Source organism: Salvelinus namaycush, chromosome 3, assembly GCF_016432855.1.
Source record: "Salvelinus namaycush isolate Seneca chromosome 3, SaNama_1.0, whole genome shotgun sequence".
Lineage (NCBI taxonomy): Eukaryota > Metazoa > Chordata > Actinopteri > Salmoniformes > Salmonidae > Salvelinus > Salvelinus namaycush.
Window position 1 is genome coordinate 59005531 of NC_052309.1, and position 25243 is coordinate 59030773.

The 25243-nt window shown below is 40.5% G+C and overlaps 1 protein-coding gene across 1 annotated transcript in view; it reads right to left on the bottom strand.

The window, feature by feature from the left end:
* Positions 1-25243, bottom strand: part of xpo6 (exportin 6) — a 70887-nt gene that overhangs the window by 11707 nt on the left and 33937 nt on the right. Inside the window, exons 8-17 of the mRNA XM_038980080.1 lie at positions 20339-20465; positions 19761-19870; positions 19223-19331; positions 18935-19027; positions 18586-18655; positions 7437-7596; positions 6945-7037; positions 3757-3901; positions 3363-3509; positions 2835-3024 (exon numbers count right to left, since the gene is read on the bottom strand). Coding sequence (XP_038836008.1) covers positions 2835-3024; positions 3363-3509; positions 3757-3901; positions 6945-7037; positions 7437-7596; positions 18586-18655; positions 18935-19027; positions 19223-19331; positions 19761-19870; positions 20339-20465 — 1244 coding nt within the window. The remainder of the gene's footprint in view (positions 1-2834; positions 3025-3362; positions 3510-3756; positions 3902-6944; positions 7038-7436; positions 7597-18585; positions 18656-18934; positions 19028-19222; positions 19332-19760; positions 19871-20338; positions 20466-25243) is intronic.

A 25243-nucleotide genomic window follows, 5' to 3' on the forward strand; every position in this document is an offset into this window, starting at 1 on the left:
ATTTCAAAAACCAAAAGAGAGCGACGGTAATCTGAATAAAGGCCAAAATAATATTTGTAAAGGCCAAAACTTTTCTTTCTGTTTTTAGAGGGAGACAAACGCTGGGCCAACTGTGCGCCGCCCATAAAGGCCAAAATATAGCTCTGCTAATAGCCATAATGGCGCTGTACAACATGACCGTGTGTGTTTGAAAGAGTATTTTTATCATTATTTTATTAACGAAAGCATAAAGATGCTGAAGAATAAATACTGTACAGTATATGTTTTTACATTTGGATAATAAAGCATTTAGAAGATATAAGCCAGCTGCATTTGTTTATTAGGCTACTGTGCAGTCTGACAAGTAAAAATAGCCTACAGTCCATACTGTAGTAAACATGGGAAAGTGCCTAATTCCTTACATGTCCAGACTTTCTCGGTGACCTCAAGTACTCATTAACTCTGTCTTTAATGCGTTTTTGGGTTGCATCAGTCATGGACAGAAACTTCTGACACAGTATTAATGATGAACACCCAGAGGTTCACTGGTAAGCCACATTTGCCTCGGGATAAATCACTGTTGGTATTCAAATCAAATCAAATTTTATTAGTCACATGCGCCGAATACAACAGGTGAAATGTTTACTTACGAGCCCCTAACCAACAATACAGTTTAAAAAAATATGGGTAAGAATAAGAAATAAAAGTAACAAGTAATTAAAGAGCAGCAGTAAAATAACAATAGCAAAACTATATACAGGGGGGTACCGGTACAGAGTCAATGTGTGGGGGCACCATTCTGTGCACACTTGTGGTATCTCTTCGGTTACACATCCTTGGAATAGCAGAAAAGCATAACGGTCTGGACAGCCCTTGCTGTGCCTGGTGAGCAGTTGGTCACGGTCTGTTGCCAGAAGAGGTCAGGGTGAACCGACGATCTCGCCAGGTATGTTAACTCTGCCTGTCCGAGGTGGAGTTCCAGAGCTCACAGGTGTGCCTGGCCTGGATTTTGACTCCATCTTGTTCCTCGCCCTCTTCTATACGTCATTCTCATAAAGACGCCATTATTAGTTATTGTTTTAGTTTGAACGTGCAGACTGGCACTAAGAACAGAACAGCAGGAATGTATCCCTAGTCAGCGCCATTATTAGTGCAATGCCGCTTAGTGTTGCCAGTGTAGCGGGGTGGGTGTCCACCCCCCTTCCCCCCTTCCCCATGGGCTAGGTCGGTTTTCTGTGGGCGGTTTTGCGGCCCATCCTGTGCCCCCTGCCCTCGTAGCTTGAATCTCGCGCGCTTTCAGTGGATACAGCTGGAGAACTGCAAGGCAATCCCATTGTGAGCCACTCGGGAGCGATGATCAATATATATTGTCCTGCTAATAACAGGGTTAATAATATATCTGTGAGAATATCCAACAGGCTTTTATATAATTCTAAATGAATAATAATAATAATATATATTTTTTTAATTGCTTTGTTTGAAGAAAAAAAAAACTATAATTTTGGAGATTATTTTGTTTTCAAATAACACAAAATGAGCGAGAAAAAGGCCATTCTTGAACATTGGGTGAGACATTGTTTGAATTTGTAAATAAAGCCAGTTTGTTACTTAGAATTATTTATCTCTCCGTTTTTAGAGGGAGAGAAACCAAAAACCTACAATCATCTCATGGGTCTTCCAGTCAAGGGCAGCACGGGTATTGAACCAGCATCTGTAGCAACACCACTTGCACTGCTATGCAGTGTCTTGGACCGTTGCGCCACTCAGGCGATGTACAACATGACCGGTCGGGAGTGGCCTACATTACTACAGTAAGAGAAAAATAATCCCAACCAAATAAAATAATAAAAACCTTAGTGTAACAACCGTTTTAGTAAGTAATCCTGAAGTCTGCACAATTATCAGTTTCTATTTAGGTTTATGTCACCCATTCATTGTCAGTTAGAGACACAGTAGGACCCAAAAGCATAATCAGTATTCTAACTCCCCCGTGCGCTGGTCTGGAGTAATGAAGTCGTGACGCAGGGTACCGTACTAAACCATAAATTACCTCTAAGGCCTGCATCATAATCACAAAACTTTTAGTGGACAACCACTGTACCTTCACACCGTTCATGTACCATATTGGGGTATGCGGTATTACCGTCAGTGCCCACAAGGGACGCAATTTCTTTCCAAACATTGTGTACCGGTATTTATTTTTGCTAACAAAGTACTAGCAAATTCTCATAGGGGACACTAGCTAAATGCTAATAAGAACAAACGAACATAAACTAAATGCAAGGCCAGACAACCCAGCTAATAAAGTCATAACTATTTCAAAAAGGCTACTCACACTTGATCCAGGAGGGAATTGATTGTGTCTGCTGTAACCAATAAGCTTAAATCTTGAAAGCTATCCAATTACAGCTAGCAAGTTAGCAAACCAAATGCATAGCTGGAGCCCTGAGCTGGAGCAAATGTATTTGCCACATCTTAACTTCTAGTTATAAGATATGTCGCTGGCAAATTAATTTAAAGTGTCACTTAATCACCTCTTGTGATTCTCAACAGTGGATCGTCACGTCACGTTCACGCCATGTGGTCTTTATAAACATACTCCATATACTTTTGTAAACATAAAAAAAGAAAAAAAAGAAGCATTTGGCGGAATTGAAAATCATACCGTTGGTACTTCAAAATACCCCAGTATACCGCCCAAGCCTAGAAATAAGTACTTAAAAGTACCCATTGTCATCACATCTTTCACCACATTATTTCTTAGTAAATACCAGCCGAAACAGGACTGTAGAAGGAAGCGTTATCAAAACTATAAGAGACGTAAAGGTTGATAAATGGCATGATGCCCAACTGACTGTCTTCCAGGCCAAGGCGGTGTGGGGGCTGGTTGGCAGTGCCCCTCAGTAGGCGGTAGTGGCGGGTAAGGGCAGCCAGCAGGCTGGCGTGGCTACTGGAGCGGGTTTGCCACTGCTGCTCGCTCTCTGGCAGGTTAGACCAAGGCAGCAGCAGCATGTTGGACAGAGCTCTGCACACGAGCATGTGGGCCTGGAGGAGTGGAGACACACACACACACACACACATTAGACAGATCCCTCCACGCATAACCATACTCACTCCAGCATGTGCGACTATAGGTGGGGGGTATAGACATTCCATGAGACACATTATGCATACACGCACACATTGGATATCACCCTCACCCTTTGGCAGATTAGATAGAGCCCTAAAGCGCTACACCCCAGAGAAAATTGTTATTATTTCAAGTGGTCCACTTCTAATCAGGAAATAAGATTAAGGCCGGGCATTGATGACAACCCACGGGTGGATTGAATTTCAGCCCTAAGCCTCAAAATAACATTGAAGCCATTACGGCGCACTCTGACCTCTTGGGGGAGCCTGCGAGTCTGGCTCTCTGTGATGAGGTTGAAGATGTTCTGCACGGCAGGCAACGTGACTAGGAAAACAGGACGCACGGTGGTGGCCATGGACACCATGAGATGGCATGCCGACAGCAGCAACTTTTCAGGTACCTAGAATAGACATACAGTTTGACAATGAAATAGGTAACAAGGAATTGACAAAGATTCTTAGTTGACTTGCTAAAATGATCTGATAACCAGTTTTTGGCCAATGAGAACACAGACTTGCAAGCTCAGTTGGTCGGCATAAAAATGGTACCGCTGGGTGTCATGATACAAATTGCACAACATCAGCAACTAGGTAAGATTTAACAAAGACATACTGTTACCACCACATACTGTGTGTGTGTATGGTTACCTTGGCAGTGATGAGTGGTGCGGTGGCGTCCATGGTGGATGTGACAAGGCTGATGAAGCGGCTCTGATTCTGCCTCTGGACCTCACTGTAGAATTGAGCCAGCCAGTGGGAGTAGGCCTGCAACGCCGCCAAGGACTGGGCATGGCTGGACACAAACACACATTAACAACTGTGACAATACAGTTATATCTGCCAAGAAAATCAAACGCTCTCTATTTTTGGTTTAATAAAGGGGTGAATTCTTAAGTGACGTCTACAGACAAGGGTAAAAGACAGCAATTTGTGACGAATACACTTTATATCTACAGTGCCTTCAGAAAGTATTAATACTCCTTGACATATTCCACATTTTGCTACAGCCTGAATTCAAAATGGATTAAATAGATTTTTTCCTCATTCATCTACACACAATACCCCATAACGACATATTGAAAACATGCTGTCTCGAAATGTTGGCAAATTTATTGAAAATGAAATACAGAAATATCGAATTTACACAAGTTCACACCCCTGAGTCAATACATGTTAGAATCACCTTTGGAAGCGATTACAGCTGTGAGTCGTTCTGGTTCTTTCTGGGTAAGTCTCTAAGAGCTTTGCACACCTGGATTGTACAATATTTGCACATTATTCTTTTAAAAATTCTTTAAAGCTCTGTCAAGTTGGTTGTTGATATTGCAAGACAGCCATTTTCAGGTCATACCATAGATTTTCAAGCCGATTTATGTCAAAACTGTAGCTAGGGCCAGTCAGGAACATTCAACGTTGCCTTGGTAAACAATTCCAGTGTATATTTGGCCTTGTTTTAGGTTATTGTCCTGCTGAAAGGTGAATTTGTCTCCCAGTGTCTGTTGAAAAGCAAACAACCAGGTTAACCTCTATTACATTTATTTGCCCCAAACATAACACTTTGTATTCAGGACACAAAGTTCATTTCTTTGCCACATTTTTTGCTGTTTTACTTTAGTGCCTTATTGCAAACCAGATGCATGTTTTGGAATATTTTTATTCTGTACAGGCTTCCTCCTTTTTGGTATTTGGTATTTTATTAGGATCCCCATTAGCTGTTGCAAAAGCAGCAGCTACTCTTCCTGGGATCCACACAAAACATCAATAGACAAGAACAGCTCTAGTACAGAACAACATACATTATTTTAAAAAGGCACACGTAGGCTACATATCAATGCATACACACAAACTATCTAGGTCAAATAGGGGAGAGGCGTTGTGCCGTGAGGTGTTGCTTTATCTGTTTTTTGAAACCAGGTTTTCTGTTTATTTGCACAATTTGAGTTGGAAGGAAGTTCCATACAATAAGGGCTCTATATAAATACTGTACGCTTTCTTGAATTTGTTTTGGATTTGGGGACTGTGAAAAGAACCCTGGTGGCATGTCTGCTTGGGTAAGTGTGTGTGTCAGAGCTGTGTGTAAGTTGACTATGCAAACAATAAGGGATTTCCAACACAATGTTTCTTATAAAAAGAAGTGATGCAGTCAGTCTCTCCTCAACTCTTAGCCAAGAGACACTGGCATGCATAGTATTTATATCAGCCCTCTGATTACAATGAAGAGCAAAACTTGCTGCTCTATTCTGGGCCAACTGCAGCTTAACTAGATCTTTCCTTGCACCACTGGACCACATGACTGGACAATAATCAAGATTAGACAAAACTAGAGCCTGCAGAACTTGCTTTTTGGAGAGTGGTGTCAAAAGAGCAGAGCATCTCTTTTTTACAGAAAGACCTCTCCCCATCTTTACAACCATTGAATCTATATGCTTTGACTATGACAGTTTACAATCTAAGTTAACGGCAAGTAATTTAGTCTCCTCAACTTGTTCAAAAGCCACACCATTCATTACCAGATTCAGCTGAGGTCTAGAACTTAGGAAATGATTTGTACCAAATACAATGCTCTTAGTTTTAGAGATGTTCAGGACCAGTTTATTACTGGCCCCCCATTCGAAAACAGACTGCAACTCTTTGTTAAGGGTTTCAGTGACTTCATCAGCTGTGGTTGATGATGAGTATATGGTCGAATCGTCAGCATACATCGATACACATGCTTCGTTTAATGCCAGTGGCAGGTCGTTGGTAAAAATAGAAAAGATTAGAGGGCCTAGAGAGCTGCCCTGCGGTACACCACACTTTACATGTTTGACATTAGAGAAGCTTCCATTAAAGAAAACCCTTTGAGTTCTATTAGATAGATAGCTTTGAATCCACAATGGCAAAGGTTGAAAAGCCACAGCACAAACCTTTTTTCAACAACAGGTTATGCTCAATAATATCAAAGGCAGCACTGAAATCTCCACTCTATTATGGAGTAACTACAATGTTGTTGAATCATCCTCAGTTTTATCCTATCACAGTCATTAAACTCTAACTGTTTTAAAGTCCCCATTGCCCTCAAGGTGAAATCCCCGAGTGGCTTCCTTCCTCTCCGGCAACTGAGTTATCTTATCTTTATATGATGGCGCCGACAGAGATGGTCGCATCACTTCGAGTTCTGTGTGTATTAAGTAGTTGTTGGGGAATTGTTAGATTACTTGTTAGATATTACTGCACTGTCGGAACTAGAAGCACAAGCATTTCGCTACACTCGTATTAACATCTGCTAACCATGTGTATGTGACAAATACAATTTAATTTCATCTTTGTAGTGTCTGGATGTTTCCAAAGTGTAATGAATTACTTAACCATGCTCAAAGGGATATTCAATGTCTGCTTTTTATTTTTACCCATCTACCAATACGTGCCCTTCTTTGAAATGCATTAGAACCTCCCTAGTCTTTATGGTTGAATCTGTGTTTGAAATTCACTGCTCGACTAAGGGACCTTACAGATAATTGTATGTGTGTGTGGTACAGAGATGAGGTAGTCATTCAAAAATCATATTAAACACTAATAGAGTGAGTCCATGCAACTTATTATGTGACTTGTTAAGGAAATGTTTACTCCTGATCTTATTTAGGCTTGCCATAACAAAAGGGGTTGAATACTTGACAACATTCTAAAAACATAATTCCACTTTGACATTATGGGTATTGTGTGTAGGCCAGTGACACAAAATCTAAATTGTATCAATTTTAAATTCAGGCTGTAACAACAAAATGTGGTTAAAGTCAAGGGATGTGAATACTTTCTGAAGGCATTATAGACAGTGGCAGTAAACGGTTGACACTCACACGTCGATGAGGTCAGGCTTGAGAACAGATGGCACGGCAGTCTCCAAGTCATACAGGCTGATCTGAGAGCCATAGCATGTGACCTCCACCAACCTAGAAACACAAGTGCAGACACACTAAACAATGATGCAATCTGAATTATTTCCTTATCAAAATTCTCCCCTGTAATACAAGACAGGATTGGGGTCAATTTGATTTCAATTCAGGAAATACTGCATTGTCAATTCCAAATCAAGACATAAAATCGTCTTGCCACTTTTCAAAAATTCACTTGGAATAATTAAATCAAGTGTAGGTGGTCAGTCAGGAAAATGCATAATTTCATTTTGGCCAAAAGCTATTTTCTCCCTTTCTCTTTCACATATTGGAGGCCACCAAAGGGATAGACACAAGGAACCAAAAGTGGGTCAAATTCATTTTAATTTAGCCAATTCAGGAAGTAAACTGAAATTTCAGTGGAAGTGACTGAAGGAAGCAGTGTGGCACACTAACCGCTCCACCACCGCTAGCGCATCGTTGAAGCGTGCGGCGAAAACGTCCCCAATGAAGTACCCAGCCAGCCTCCCGACAGCCTGAAGTAGGGAGCTGAGGTCCCTGAGAGCGCAGTGCAGCCTCCGACAATCGTTCTCTGCTGTAATGTTCAGTCTCCGACCTGCCACAAAGAAAGAGTAGAGATGAGGATAAGCACATGCTCAATTTCATGAAATAACCTTTCAAATGAGCCACTTGTTTATTTTTTACAGTCCATTACATGCTTTTCAGAAGACTCTTTCAATACTGAAAATGTCTTTCATTTTACCAAAAATGCTGTAAAAAAGCACTGAAAGGCAAACAACCCCTAGCCCCTGAGAGAACTGATTAGGTGTTAGAAAAATGGCCCAGCCTATGAGAGCTACTACCTTATCACTTAGACCTATCCTATTCCTTAAAATCTACACCTGTAACAATGAGATAGGCACTGAAAGTTATTTCTGGATCCCACGATTGGGATTTTCCCCCTTCAGATGTGTAAAAAAAACACACAAAAAACATCTTGATTGTGTGCATCTTCACACCCCAGAGCTAATACTTGGTAGAAGCACCTTTTGTAGCTAGTCAACTGTGAATAATTTTGAATACGATTCTACCAACTGCACAACACACACTCAGTCGCCAGTTTATTAGGTACATCACCCGTTCATGAAAATGGTTCGCTCCTACAGACAGTGAGTCACATGGCTTGCTTTATAAAGCAGGCAGACAGGCATCGAGGTATTTAGTTACTGTTCGACTTAACATTAAAATGAGCAAAACTAGTGACCTAAGCGACTTGGAGCGTGGTATGATCGTCTGTGCCAGGCGCACCAGTTCCAGTATCTCAGAAATGGCCAGCCTCCTAGGATTTTCATGCACGAGTGACTAGGGTTTACTGAGAATGGTGCGACAAACAAAAAACAGTCAGCGGTAGTCCTCTGGGCAAAAACAGCTTATTGATGAGAGGTCAAAGGAAAATGTCAAGAATCATGCAAGCTAACAAGCGGGCCACAAACAGGCAAATAACGAGCAGTACAACAGTTATGTGCAGATTGGCATCTTAGAATGCAAACTTGTCAGGCCTCATCAAGGATGGGCTATTGTAGCAGACTTCCACACCGGGTTACAATCCTATCAGTTAAAAACAAGAAGAAGCCACTCCAGTGGGCACGCGATCACCAACACTGGACAATTGAGGAGTGGAAAAACATTACTTGGTCTGACGAATCCTGGTTCCTGATGACAGAGTCAGAATTTGGCGTACGCAGCATGAGTCCATGGCCCCACCCTCCCTGGTGTCAACGGTTCAGGCTGGTGGCGGTGGTGTTAATGTTTTATAAACTTCTATTTAATCAGGGGAGCCCAATTAAGATCAGGGTCTCATCTTCAATAGTTCAAAACACAATAACAATGTGTGGGGAATGCTTTCCCGGCACACGTTAGGTCCCTTCATACCAATTGAGCAACGTTTGAACGCAACAAATTGTAGAATCCATGCCCCGAAGAATTCAGGCTCTTCTGGAGGCAAAGGGGGTCTGACCCATTACTCAATAGCAAATGAGTGTATATCCATTATTTTTGTAAAATTGCCCAAGCTCAGTACATTTGATTGGGAATCATTGATGGAGAACAATATTCAAACCTGGTCTCTGATTATGAAGAACATTTTAGTCAGGAATGAGAATGGACCACTTAACACCACTTGAAAACCCCTTCCAGCAAATTATTCTGGTGTGTCTTTAGCATTCAGTCTTCTGAAAACCTAGTCTCGCGTTTCCTTATCTCCAAAATCACGTCGTTGTCACGCCTCCCTTGAAAAACACTTTTTGGCGCGTTTCCATTCGTTAGGCTGCTGGCTAACGTTATGCTTTTCTACCAGGATTTTTTAAAACATAATAATAATAATGAAGATGACCCATTATTTCATTTTTGTAAGATCCAAAAAAACTGAGGCAGTGGGAGAACATATTCAAGTAAATACATTTTTAAAATGTAAAAAAATGTATTACCTGGCTACAGTAGGCGCCTTTGTAGGCTAACTCAACTAAGCTGCTAGCTAAGTAAATTAAATGTATCAGCTAGCTAACGTCCTATTAGCTAGCCTTCTTGATGTAATTCATTGTAAATTAAAAACAGTCTCCAAATGCATTTGTAAATAACAACCATGAAAAAGGGTGAAATTGCAGCTCCAGCTGTCAGTAAAAGGAGAGCGTAGGCTACTGCACAGGGCAGGTCATTTTGTGGGAGGACATTATGAAAAGATTCTCCATTTCCAGTCCCTAGAGAGTAAAACTTTGAGGACAAAGAGATAATAACATAATATTCAGTGCCATCTAATTTGAGTATAATGAAGCCTGTGTCTTTGTGATGTTTTCTGTCTTCAGATATGGAAACCAAAGCCTGCTTGCAAATGAAGAGAGCACTCCTAATGAATGTCGCAAGAGACTCTGGGTATATCTTAGACGTCATGGGTTATATAGTGCCTTCAGAAAGTATTCATACCCATTGACTTATTCCACATTTCGTTGTGTTACGGCCCAAATTCAAAATGGTATTATTTGTTTTATCCTCTCACCCATCTACACACAAAACCCCATAATGACAAAGTGAAAACAAGTTTATAGAAATAAATACATATCATTTACATAAGTAAGGGTATACTTGAACACCCGAATCAACACGTTAGAATTACCTTTGGCAGTGATTACAGCTGTGAGTCTTTTTGGGTAAGTCGCTAAGAGCTTTGCACACTTGAATTGTACAATATTTGAACAAAATTCTCCAAGCTCTGTCAAGTTGGTTGTTGATCATTCCTAAACAGCCATGATCAAGTCTTGCCATAGATTTTCAAGTAGATTTATTTTTATCACAAAAAAACCTCCCTAGTCCTTGCCGATGACAAGCATACCCATAACATGACGCAGCCACCACCATGCTTGAAAATAAGAAGAGTGGTACTCAGTGATGTGTTGGATTTGTCCCATACTTAACATTTTGAATTCAGGACATAAAACATTTTTTTTGCAGTTTTACTTTTGTGCCTTCCTTTTCACTGTATTGTGGAGTAAATAGAATGTCATTGATCCATCCTCAGTTTTCTCCTATCACAGTCATTAAATTGTTTTAAATTCACCATTGGCCTCATGTTGAAAATCCTGCGCTGTTTCCTTCCTCACCGGCAACTGCGTTAGGGAGGACGAATGTGTATTTGCAGTGATTGGGTGTATTGATACACCATCCAAAATGTAATTAATAAATTCACCATGCTCAAACGGATATTTAAATGTCTGCTTATTTTATTTTTACCCATCTATCAATAGGTGTCCTTTCTGAGGCATTGGAAAAGCTTCTTGGTCTTTGTAGTTTAATCTGTGGTTGAAATTCACTGAGGAACCTTACAGATAATGTAAGTGTACAGACATTAGGTAGTCATTGAAAAATCACGCTAGACACTTATTACACACAGAGTGAGTCAATGCAACTTAATGGGATAACGGCCAGTCACCATTGTACAGCGCCCCTGGAGTAATTAGGTTTAAGTGCCTAGCTCAAGGGCACAGCGACACCCTACGGGTGTCTCAGGGGGAGTTAGGATATGCAAAACTTGTATGTAACAGGACAAAAGTTAGTGTACTTAGTGTACAAAACATTAGGAACACCTTCCTAACATTAATTGCATCCCATTCTGCCTCAATTCATCGGGGCATGGACCAGGAGTTGAAAGTGTTCCACAGGGATGCTGGCCTATGTTGACTCCAATGCCTCCCACAGTTGTGTCAACTTGGCTGGATGTCCTTTGGTGGTGGACCATTCTTAATACACATGGGAAACTGTTGAACATGAAAAACCCAGCAGCATCGGAGTTCTTGACACACACAAACCGATGCGCCTGGTACCTAGTACCATGCCCCGTTCAAAGGCACTTAAATCTAGTCTTGCCCATTCACCCTCTGAATGGCACACATACACAAGCCATGTCTCAACAGTTTCAAGGCTTAAAAATCCTCCTTTAACTCGATCTCCTCACCTGCATCTACACTGATTGAAGTGGATTTAACAGGTGACATCAATTAGGGATCCTCGTTTTCACTTGGTCAGTCTGTTATTGAAAAGAGCAGGTGTTCCTAATGTTTTGTACACAGTGTATTTAAGCTTGCCATAACAAAGAGGTTGAATACTGAGACTCAAGACATTTCAGCTTTTAATTTGTAATCAATTTATTTTCTAAAAACAATTCCACTTTGACATTATGGGGTATTGTGTGTAGGCCAGTGACTTAATCCATTTTAAATTCAGGCTGTGAAACAAAATGTGGAAAAAGTCCAGGGGTGTGAATATTCTCGGAAGGCACTGTATCTATTGGCCGACATCCTTTAGCAAATGTACAAGGCACCTGCATGTTCCTGGACATTTCACTTTTGTTTTTAAGCCCTGGATATCAAACCCCTTAATGTTATTGTTGGACATTTCTGGGGGGAATGGCCCTAGCCCTCACCCTCCGAGCCAACAGGTCCCAGACGTGCTCTTCGCTGGCCATGGCAGAACACTGACATTCCTGTCTTGCAGGAAATCACACACAGAATGAGCAGTATGGCTGGTGGCATTGTCATGCTGGAGGGTCATGTCAGGATGAGCCTGCAGGAAGGGTACCACATGAGGGAGGAGGATGTCTTCCCTGTAACGCACAGCGCTGAGATTGCCTGCAATGACAACAAGCTCAGTCTGATGCTGTGACACACCGCCCCAAACCATGACGGACCCTCCACCTCAATCCCGCTTCAGAGTACAGGCCTCGGTGTAACCCTCATTCCTACGACGATAAACGCGAATCCGACCATCACCTCCAGTGAGACAAAACCACGACACGTCAGGGAAGAGCACTTCTTGCCAGTCCTGTCTGGTCCAGCGACGGTGGGTTTGTGCCCATAGGCGACATTGTTGCCGGTGATGTTTGGTGAGGACCTGCCTTACAACAGGCCCCAGGTGTTGTTACAAGTGGTATGCCACTGCGAGGATGATCAGCTGTCCGTCCTGTCTCCCTGTAGCGCTGTCTTAGGCGTCTCACAGTATGGAAGTCAGTTCTATTTGTGACGCAGATCGTGCTGTAAGTCCTGCCTCTCCCATCTCCTCATTGGTTTATAGAAGCAGGTACCCATGTGCCGTTTTATTTTAACAAGCATGGGAAACAGTGTTAAACCCTTTACAATGAAGAATTGTTTGGATTTTTAAGAATTATCTTTGAAAGACAGGGTCCGGAAAAAGGGACGAGTTTAGCTTTTGATTTCGATGATATAGCCTACAGTGGCCTTTATATGGGGGTCATTTTTTTCCATTATGAAGGGCTTGACATTAATTCATGATTTTTTCGTTGGTCTGTAACATGGACCAAATAGGTGACTGAAAATTACATTGTGTTGTATGATACAAGACACCACTTTACAAAATAAAATGCATTATTATTACCATACAGAGAATTAGACAATGTAGGCTTCTCTTCTGCCTATTGGCTTATCTGCATATTCATGCCTGTCAAAATACAACACCGCCCCTTTAATTAAGGCATAAGCTTTTTACCTGACTGGCTTTTCAAAGATGGCTTGAAATGTAGCCTACACGTTTTGTGATCTTGTTGGAAGCAGTAACCCCCGTTGTTGACCTATACTTATCTATGACTGGGCTAATAAATCGCTAACTAGCAAAGAATATAAACAAACGTGCACATGCACGGATCTGAAATACGCATTCACTCGAGGGTGATTTAAAGTCTGTGGGCTACCCTCGCCAATAGAATTATACTCCGCTGCGCTCTGGCTCTGCCTACAACAAAACCCCAGACTCAATCTCGCAAAGTTATATATAAAAAAAAAAATTGCATTGAAAAGGGGCTGATATAATGTTGACTTTATCACAGAAAAAAACGTTGATTTATACAGTGCAAACTAATGGAGCGAACTCAGTAACGTTCAATCTCCTGCGTCTCTGCGCGGCATGGCCTAGAGGAAGAAAGAGGCTGTGCACGCGCGCAGTTTAGAGGGAACATTGCTTACGAGCCATTCCCAACGACGCAGAGTTAAACAAATGATAATTCAAAGAAAAATCGTAACATGAAATAAAATACACAAGAATGGAGCCATATACAGGGAGTACTGGTACCAGATCAATGTACAGGGGTGCGATGTAATTGAGGTAGATACAGTACATTAGGAAAGTATTCAGACCCCTTGACTTTTCCAACATTTTGTTACTAGATTAATTCCAAAAAGTATTCAATTATTTGTTTCCCTCATCAATCTACACACAATACCCCATAATGAAAAAGTGACAACTGGTTTGTAGATTTTTTTTGTGCAAATTTATGAAATGTAAATAAGATATGTTTTTTTATTTAAGTATTCAGACACTGCTATGAGACTCGAAATTGAGCTCAGATGCATCCTGTTTTCATTGATCATCCTTGAGATGTTTCTTCAACTTGGAGTCCACCTGTGGTAAATTCAATTGATTGGACATGATTTGGAAAGGTAAACGGGGCGGCAGGTAGCCTAGTGGTTGGTTACTAGCATTGGGCCAGTAACCGAAAGGTTGCTGGATCAAAACCCCGAGCTGACAAGGTAATAAAATCTGTCGTTCTGCCCCTGAACAAGGCAGTTAACCCACTGTTCCCGGTAGGCCATCATTGAAAATAAGAATTTGTTCTTAACTGACTTGCCTAGTTAAATAAAAGGTAAAAAAGTTTAAAAAAAGAACCATATAAGGTCCCACAGTGCATGTCAGAGCAAAAACAATCCATGAGGTTGAAGCAATTGTCCGTGGAGCTCCGAAACAGGATTGTGTCGAGGCACAGATCTGGGGAAGGGTACCAAAAATGTCTGCAGCAACACCAGGTGTCCTGCAGCATCATTATTTTTGAAAATATTTTTGTGGGTGATGCACACTGCCTGCCCTAAAGGACACCAACAGCAGGTGTCGCAGGAAGGCCAAGAAAATCCTCAGGGACCCCAACCATGCCCTGTTCTCAACACTTCAATCACTCAGACGCGGGCAGTGCAGGTGCATCATGGCAAAAACTGGAAGACTGGCCAAAAGTTTCTACCCTCAGACCATCAGGCTGCTGAATAGCCACCACTACTAGTCAGCTACCTGCTCCTCCCTCCCCCGTGCTACACCCCCCCCCCCCAAACTGACTGTTGTTTATGAAGTCTGTAATCACAACATGTTTCAAGCTGACCACCATTGTACAGCAGGTGAGTGATAACTTGAGGTTATTAAGAGTTGTTTATGAAGAGCCTTCGCCCTATCGCCCTATTTTTTTTTATATTGAAATGACCAGCATCGTAGACAATTTCTCCCTTCTTGCTGCAGCTTTAGCGCAATCTCGAAATAACAGAGAAATCCTGTGAAAACCAGCATGCTGCAAACTTTCTAAAATGTTTTGTCACCAGCGCTGGTTTTGTTGACATTTTTGTCCCTCACGCTGTTTCTCCTATGGCACTAGTCTATTCAGCACCTTTGGATCTCCGCCCAAGCAAGGAATTTAATTGGTTTGACGTGTTGCGAAGTGTCACTGATTTACATTGGGTTCCGACCCCTCTTTAGAAGATTTTATGCCGTTGAATTTCCTCAGGCTTCCCGTTTTAGAGAAGCCTGGTTCGCAACTAGGCTACTGAAAACCTAACCCTGGGATAAAGTTGTATTTTTCAGCGGGACAATTACACAGTCACACCAGCATGACTTTCCATGAGGTGTTAAATGTTCCTGATTGGTCAAGTCTCCGTCCGCACCTAAATCTGCTTTAAAATATTGCTGTCTTTCAATGATTACCAACCTAATTTTTTTTTTGCAATTTCACTTATTTTTGAGAAACTTACCGCAACCAGTTCATCCTGATTGTGCAGTTTGGGGCTCAAAGGCTCCAAAACCACCCAAATATGTCCTTATAGAAACAAAAAAAGACCTCAGTACAGTGAAGCAGGTCTTTACATGTTGTATACATGAAATTGTTGCATTCCAAACTTTATCCGCAACGTTATATTCCATTTAGTTGTGACACCCCTCCGTCCATTTTAGCAGCAGAGAGATGGAACAGCAGGATAGGGAAAACAGTCCGAGTCAAGTTCAGAATGAAACAATTTCATGTGTACAACATCTAAAGACTTGCACAGTATACTCAGAGCATTTCCTTTTATAAAAGGATGTAGTTGGGTGTTTTTAGAGCATTTTGTATATGTGTTTTTGGAACCCCTGGGTCTAGACACTTCTTTAGCGATTTCACTTGTTTTTGAGAAACATACTCCAACCAGCGAATCACTTCCTCATCCTTGTTGTGTACGAGGATGAGGAAGTCAAATCAAATCTTAAAATCACATGCTCGTAAACAGGTGTAACAGTAAAATGCTTACAGGCCCTTCCCAACAATGCAGAGAGGGGGAAAAAAGCCTTTGAGCCCCCCATACTGGATGAGGAATTGATTCACTGGTTTGGGTAAGTTTCTCAAAAACAAGGGAAATCAAAAAAAAAAAAAAAAAAAAAAGGCTGCACCCTTCTATAATATACAATTTACATTAAAGAGAGATTTGGTTGTAAAAATTTGGTTGTAAAAGAGCAAACTTCTCATTTAACTCTTCGTTTTTTATTATATTATTAATTAATAACATTTCATTTACTCTCACTTTTCAAATGTGGAGTTGGTTGTGTAGATTTTTAAAAATATTTAATTTTAAGGCAGCAACATGAAGACTGAAAGGGGCGTGTAGACTTTCACTACACCTCCACCCACATCGACGGGGCTGCAGAGGAGACGGTCTGCAGTTTAAAGTTCCTCGATGGATCTAACATACTGTGTATTACTACTAAATGTCCTACATACGATTTAGAGGGGACTGTATAGTAAAAACGAATGTAGTGGGCTAAAAATAACACCATACTAGGCTCACCCATTCTGAGAACGCATCATATAATGAAGGGGTTCCCAAACTTTTTCACTTGGGGTGGCCCCCCTTCCAGCATTGGGTTACAACCCATCCCCCTCCTGCATGCACATGCCTATTTTTATGGGCACAAGCACTGTTCATGACACAAACTGTTCACACCCCTCTTGTTAGTGGAGAGAATTTTGCACCGTTAAAGCTTATTTTCTGCAATTCTATACACTTTGCCATTTCTAATGTGTATTCATGTGATATTTGAGTGACAAAAAAATTACAACACCTCTGTGTTATATATATATATATATATATATATATATATATATATATATATATATATATATATATATATATATATATATATATATATATATATATATCAGCTGAAGTTATTTATTTATTTAGGCCTTTTAGCCCAGAGATGTTATTGTTTTATCTATATTTCTTTTTAATATATACACACACACACAGTTGAAGTCAGAAGTTTACATACACCTTAGCCAAATACATTTAAACTCAGTTTTTCACAATTCCTGACATTTAATCCTAGTAACAATTCTTTATCTTAGGTCAGTTAAGATCACCACTTTATTTTAAGAATGTGTAATGTCAGAATAATAGTAGAGAAAATGATTTATTTCAGCTTTTATTTCTTACATCACATTTCCAGTGGGTCAGAAGTTTACATACACTCAATTAGTATTTGGTAGCATTGCTTTTAAATTGTTAAACTTGGGTCAAACATTTCAGCTAGCCTTCAACAAGCTTCCCAGAATAAGTTGGGTGAATTTTGGCCCATTCCTCCTGACAGAGCTGGTGTAACTGAGTCAGGTTTGTAGGCCTCCTTGCTCGCACATGCTTTTTCAGTTCTGCCCACAAATGTTCTATTGGATTGGGCTCAGGGCTTTGTGATGGCCACTCCAATATCTTGACTTTGTTGTCCTTAAGCCATTTTGCCACAACTTATGCTTGGGGTCAATGTCCATTTTGAAGACCCAATTGCGACCGAGCTTTAACTTCCTGACTGATGTCTTGAGATGTTGCTTCAATATAGCCACATATTTTTCCTCCCCATCTATTTTGTGAAGTGCACCAGTCCCTCCTGCAGCAAAGCAACCCCACAATATGATGCTGCCACCCCCATGCTTCACGGTTGGGATGGTGTTCTTCGGTTTGCAAGCCTCCTTTTTCCTCCAAACATAACGATGGTCATTATGGCCAAACAGTTCTATTTTTGTTTCATCAGACCAGAGGACATTTCTCCAAAATGTATAATCTTTGTCTCCATGTGCAGTTGCAAACCGTAGTCTGGCTTTTTTATGGCGGTTTGGAGAAGTGGCTCCTTCCTTGCTGAGCGGCCTTTCAGGTTATGTTGATATAGGACTACTTTTACTGTGGATACTTTTGTACCCGTTTCCTCCAGCATCTTCACAACGTCTTTTGCTGTTGTTCTGGGATTGATTTGCACTTTTCGCACCAAAGTACGTTCATCTCTAGGAGACAGCACACGTCTCTTTCCTGAGCGGTATGACGGCTGCGTGGTCCCATGGTGTTTATACTTGCGTACTATTGTTTGTACAGATGAACGTGGTACCTTCAGATGTTTGGAAATTGCTCCCAAGGATGAACCAGACTTGTGGAGGTCTACAATTTTTTTCTGAGGTCTTGGCTAATTTCTTTTGATTTTCCCATGATGTCAAGCAAAGAGGCACTGAGTTTGAAGGTAGGCCTTGAAATACATCCACAGGTACACCTCCAATTGACTCAAATGATGTCCATTAGCCTATCAGAAGCTTCTAAAGCCATGACATCATTTTCTGGAATTTCCCAAGCTGTTTAAAGGTACAGTCAACTTAGTGTATGTAAACTTCTGACCCACTGGAATTGTGATACAGTGAATTATAAGTGAAATAATCTGTCTGTAAACAATTGTTGGAAAAATTACTTGTGTCATGGACAAAGTAGATGTCCTAACCGACTTGCCAAAACTATAGTTTGTTAACAAGAAATTTGTGGAGTGGTTGAAAAACGAGTTAATGACTCTGACCTAAGTATGTAAACTTCCGACTTCAACTGTATATGTATTTTTCCCCCACTTTACTGCTGAGGAGAGCTCGCAAGTAAGCATTTCATTGTACCGTTACCCTCTGTATTCTGTGCATATGACGAATAAAATGTTGTCTCATGCAAAAATGTTCACTCACTTGTTCCTGAAGTGACGATGAACTGCTGCAAACCCAGGTACACATCCAAGTCCTCTTGAAGGACAGGGAACTGAGAGAGAGAGAAATGGTTCAGGAGTCAGTGGTTTAAGAAATAGTTAACTCCAAAATCAATGTTTGTCAGGCCTTTTGTCTTGAAGACAACATCATGTTGTCATAAGCACATCACATTAAACTACTGCAGGGTGAAAGGTGATATATGAACCAGACAAAAAAGGCCTGCACATTCAATGTGCATAATACCACCTTTAAAATCATCAACATTTTATTAAATTGGGCGCATTTCAGTGTGTTGACCTTTTTGGGGATTTTCCAGGAGAACACCACTCACCAACGTGGCGAAGGCATGGGACGGCAGCAGCTCCATCACCTTGACAACAACCTCCAGACTCTGCCGCAAGTACCGTTGCCATTCAGTTTGTTGCTATGGTAAGCACAAAGAGTTTAACTAGTGATACAGGTTGAGGAAAAACAAGCAGTCTGTGTGTATGCACTGTTGTAATATATGCGATAATGGGAACAACAAAATGTTCCTTTAACACACTAGGCAATAAAGGTGCAGACAAATATAATTCTCAGCACAACTGACGAAAGCAGTGCGAGAAGTAAAGCCTCTTACATCATCATCCAGGGTCTCATCATCCAGCTCCTCTAATTGGGCCTGGTTATATCGGAACTGGATTCGGTTGAGAACCTCTCTTAATAGCAGCACTAAAGCATCCTTATACCTGTAGAACCGCACAAGAGGCCAGATTAGCGACCAATAGAAGAAGCAGCACCATACAAGAGGCTAGTAACTAACGACAGAACCATATTAAAAACATTAAAGCAACTCTGGCCCTCAAGAGTTACTGGATGTGCAGGATTTCGTTTAAGCCCTTCAGTAAGACAGACTCCGCTAATAATATCCCAGACTGAATACTATGATTAGTTGATTACTTGAATCAGGAGTGTTGATCAAGTGACGTGCTGGGAGAAGTCTGCACAACCAGTAGCTCTCCAAGATCAAAGTTGGAGAACCTTGCATTACAGACACTGATCCATAAATGTTTCACGCATCAGAAGACATGATTGATAGTACATCCAAATTCCTTTGCTTTATATACAAGTAAAACCAGAGCAACACTGAAAATGACATTAAATCCATTCAGTTGTACCTGTTCAGCACACCGTCTCGGTCAGCCAGCCTACTTTTGATTTTAGTGGTTAAATAATCCAAGAAAATACTCCAGATGTCCAAACAGGCAAAATAGCCTTCGTGGGTGGGCTAGAACGATAGAGCAGAAGAGCAGTTATTTTCTCTACAGTACATGACAGAGGTTTCTGATTCCTCAGTCAAACTCTAGGTCACAGGTGTCAAACTCATTCCACGGGGGGCCGAGTGTCTGCGGGTTTTCGCTCCTCCCTTGTACTTGATTGATGAATTAACATCACTAATTAGTTAGGAACTCCCCACACCTGGTTGTCTAGGGCTTTATTGCAAGGAAAAACCAAAAACCTGCAGACACTAGGCCCTCCGTGGAATGAGTTTGACACCCCTACTCTAGGTAATGTTATTATGGAAGCCATCTTGGCCTGCTGCAGAGTTATCTTTTTTTCTAATCTTTCCCCAATTGCGGCATACGATACTGTAGTACGCACATACTTCCATAGGATATTTTAGTGTCAGCAGCCCCTGTGAGCAGTGTAAAGGCAAATGTAGAAAGTAAACAAAATGGCTGAAAGGATGTGCTACCTGATTGAAAGTGTACTTGAAAAGCAGGGCTAAAAACTCCACCACAGGAAACTGAGCGTTGGACTCGATCCGCCGAAGGTGCACGCTGACGAACAGGCGCAGAAAGTCGGTGAACTTCTCTACATAACTGCAGACAGAGAGGGAGAGAGTGCCACATATATCTTTGCATTAGAGTCAAACTGATATATTGGTTGACTGATATTGTCCTGTTATGGGCTTTTACAGATGATACCTGCCTCTACAATGGATGGAAAAAAAGGTTTTGTATAATTTCAGACAGTAGTTTTGTGTACAACGTCAGATGTGGGTCGTTCCATGACTAGAATACCTTTTTGTCCCTCAGACGTGTACATTTTTCTAAAACACTCAATTTAAAATTGGATCACCTGCTCTAAATAAACCATGCTCAAAATGTTCATTAAAAAATGTACTTGTAGAGTATATTGTTTAACACTTAACATTAACTAAATCTAAAACAGGTACTTTAGAGATATTTACATTAACATATTTAACTATCCATAAATGAAGGTAAAGAAATTGTATCCTTTATCTCTGCTGCATTCTTAACCCTCTTGCTTCAGAGCATGCGTTTACTAGGCCTACATGACCGGAACGAGTGTGCAGATCTTGTAAGGATTCTGTGACTTTCTCTCCTGGGAATCGGAAAGGACTGCAGATAGAATCTTATGCATGTAATGAGCCAGACACTGACACGTCCAAAACGAAAGGTTAAAAAAAATATACCAATGTAGTTTCCAAGATCCCGTCTAGCCTCTTCAGTTTAATCAAGTTTATTTTTCAAATGATAGGATTTGAATACTGATTCCATCTTTGTGGGGCTGTATTTCCTAAGGACCTCAATATATGCAGAAAACTGGTCCATGGCTGGAAAACTTGTCGGCAGACATCGGAATTTGTGTATATTTACATTTGATTCATTTAGCAGACGCTCTTATGCAGAGTGACATAATGGCCGGCTCAAGGCCACAAAGATTTTTCACCTAGTTGCCTCGGGGATTCGAACCAGCAACCCTTCGGTTACTGGCCCAACACTCTTAACCACTAGGTTACCTGCCCCCATATTGGTCAGGCTCTACTTTGTATTGAGGTCTCAGGCTAAATTTCTGAACCAATAACCAAATCGTGAATACATTGGCCAGCTACTTGATTTGATTCTAGGGGCTGAGGTACTCAAATTCTGCACTGAACAGAAATAGCAAACTTGAAGTGGACTGAAATAGGTGCCGGTACTCTTTATATCCAAGTCAAGCACTGGCCACTCCTCCCAAAGCCTCTGTCAAAGCCTGTCCCCAGCCCCTTCTAAAAAGTCTACCTGTGCTTACAATCCAGACAATCCAATGCACTTAATGGCAACAAGGAAGTATCTGACAAAGTATTTGATGCACCAGAAGATGTGTTAGCAGGACAAAAAGGCTCACTTCAATTTAGATTAAACTGACTTAATTCCCTAAAAATATTTACTTTTGTCTAATAAACTATTTAAAAGACTATAGAGACACCTGGGTAAAGCATCATTTAAAAAAAGAAATATTTTTTATTTGCTGTCTCCATGATACACATCTGATGTCGCCGTCAAAACACTATGCCAACAGAGAAACAGAATATTTTGTGAAAACGACACTGATGGCCTGTTATATTTAAGCAGTGAGTTACTAATGTTATTATACTGAATCAAAGTATAAAACGCAACATGAATCAATTTGAAAGATTTTGCTGAGTTACAGTTCATATAAGGAAATCATTCAATTGCAATACATTTATTAGGCCCTAATCTATGGATTTCACATGACACGGCAGGGGCAAAGCCATGGGTGGGCATTGGCGTACCCACTTGGGAGCCAGGCCCACCAAATGGGGAGCCAAGCCTAGAAAATCAGAATGGGGTTTTCCCCACAAAAGGGCTTTTTTAACTCTGATGATCGCGCAGGTGAAAAAGCTCGATGTGGAGGTCCTGGGCTGGCGTGGTCCGCGGTTGTGTGGCCGGTTGAATGTACTGCCAAATTTGATAGATTATCTTGAAAAAAGGCTAAAATGCTCATTAAAACTTCTCTAGGGTAGGTGCCCAAAGTGAACTGCCTGCTACTCAGGCCCAGAAGCTAGGATATGCATATAATTGATAGGTTTGGATAGAAAACTCTAAAGTTTCCAAAACTGTTAAAATAATGTCTGTGAGTATAACAGAACTGATTTGGCAGGCAAAAACTTGCGAAAAATCCATCCAGGAAGTATAATTTTTTACATTTTTGTAGTTTTCTATTCAATGCCATTACAGTATCCATAGACTTAGGACTCAAATTGCACTTCCTATGCCTTCCACTAGATGTCAACAGTCTTTAGAAATTGTTTCAGGCTTGTATTCTGAAAAATTAGGGAGTAAGACCAGGCTGAATGACTGGTTCCTAAAGTGTCACATGGGCTTTTTCATGCGCAATCCCGAGAGCGCGCCTTTCTTGTTTACCTTTTATATTGACAACGTTATTGTCCGGTTGAAATATTATCGATTATTTAGGCTAAAAACAACCTGAGGATTGAATATAAACATCGTTTGACATGTTTCTATGAACTTAACGAATACAATTTGGATTTGTCTGTCTGTTGTGACTGCGTTTGAGCGTGTGGATTACTGAAGAAAACACGAACAAAATGGAGGTTTTTGGATATAGAGACTTTATCGAACAAAAGGAACATTTATTGAGTAAATGAATGTCTGCTGAGTGCAACCATATGAAGATCATCAAAGGTAATTTTATCTCAATTTCTGACTAACTCTTCTACTTGGCTGTTTACTGTTTGTAATGATTTGTCTGCTGGGCGATGTTCTCAAATAATCGCATGGTATGCTTTCGCTGTAAAGCCTTTTTGAAATCTGACACCGTGGTTGGATTCACAAGAAGTTCATCTTTAAACCTATGTATAACACTTATGTTTATCCAATTTCACTGGATGTTGGTCAGGTGGGACGCTACCGTCCCACGTACCCTAGAGAGGTTAACAGGGATTTAAACAAAATTTGAGAGAAATAAGCTTTTTGTGAGTATGGAACATTTCTGGGATCTTTTATTTCAGCTCATGAAACATGGGACCAATACTTTACATGTTGTGTTTATATTTCTATTTTTAGATTTAAAAAAAAGTGTAAGTATGATGTAATTAACCTCTTTGGGCTGCAGGGGCAGTATTGAGTAGCCTGGATAAAAGGTGCCCATTTCAAACGGCCTCGTACTCAATTCTTGCTCGTACAATATGCATATTATTATTACTATTGGATAGAAAACACTCTAGTTTCTAAAACCGTTTGAATTATATCTGTGAGTAAAACAGAACTCATTTTGCAGCAAACTTCCTGACAGGAAGTGGAAAATCAGAAATCGATGCTCTGTTCTAGGGCCTGCCTATAAATGTGCTTGATATTTATTAGTATACATGCACTTCATACGCCTTCCACTAGATGTCAACAGGCAGTGAGAGAAGAAATGGAGTGTATAACATGATCTGAGGTCGAATAAAAGCTCTTGGCATGACGTGACCCCAATTTCCTGTTTTCTGGAACGCGCGAGAAGTGACCTGGTATTGCCTTCTGTAAAGCTGTCGTTATAGACGACTAATATCTCCGGCTTTGATTTTATTTGATACATATGACAATATCATCGTAAAGTATGTTTTTTCAATATAGTTTTATTAGATTATTGAATTTTTTTCGGGACGTTAGGCATGTTGCTTTGTCTGCGTATGTTCAGGAAGGAGAGCTTTGCGCCACTTTGCTAGCTTTCCGTGCTAATTGACTGGAGAAGAGGACATTCTAAATCCAAACAACGATTGTTCCCGACAAAGGACCCCTTGTACAACATTCTGATGGAAGATCATCAAAAGTAGGACCCATTTTATGATTCTATTTCATATATCTGTCGAACATGTGAACTAGTAGTTTGCGCCCAGATTTTGGGCACGCTCTCGCCATAACGTAAACTGCATGTCGTAATGAAGTTATTTTTAGAATTCTAACACGGCGATTGCATTAAGAACTAGTGTATCTATCATTTCCTATACAACATGTATTTTTTAGTAATGTTTATGAATAGTTATTTGGTCAGAATATGTGAGTGTCAGAAAAATATCCGGACGTTGTGGGAAAAAGATGCTACGTTAGCACAATGTATAACCACTGATTTCAGCTCTAAATATGCACATTTTTGAACAAAACATAAGTGTATGTATAACCTGATGTTATAGGACTGTCATCTGACGAAGCTTATCAAGGTTAGTCAAAAATTATATATCTTTTGCTGGTTTGTTACGATCGCTAACCTTTGCTGCTGGTAAATGGCTTGTGTTTCTGGCTATTGTGGTAAGCTAATATAATGCTATATTGTGTTTTTGCTGTAAAACACTTAATAAATCGGAAATATTGGCTGGAATCACAAGATGCCTGTCTTTCATTTGCTGTACACCATGTATTTTTCAGAAATGTTTTATGATGAGTATTTAGGTATTTGACGTTGGTGTCTGTAATTACTCTGGCTGCTTCGGTGCTATTTCTGACGGTAGCTGTGATGGTAGCTGCAATGTAAAACTGATTTATAGCTCAAATATGCACATTTTTTGAACAAAACATAGATTTATTGAATAACATGTTATAAGACTGTCATCTGATGAAGTTGTTTCTTGGTTAGTTAGGTTGGTTTTGTGCATGCTACCTGTGCTGTGAAAAATGTCTGTCCTTTTTTGTATTTGGTGGTGAGCTAACATAAATATACGTGCTGTTTTTGCTGTAAACCATTTTAAAAATCGGACATGTTGGCTAGATTCACAAGATGTTTATCTTTCATTTGCTGTATTGGACTTGTTAATGTGTGAAAGTTAAATATTTCAAAAAAATATATTTTG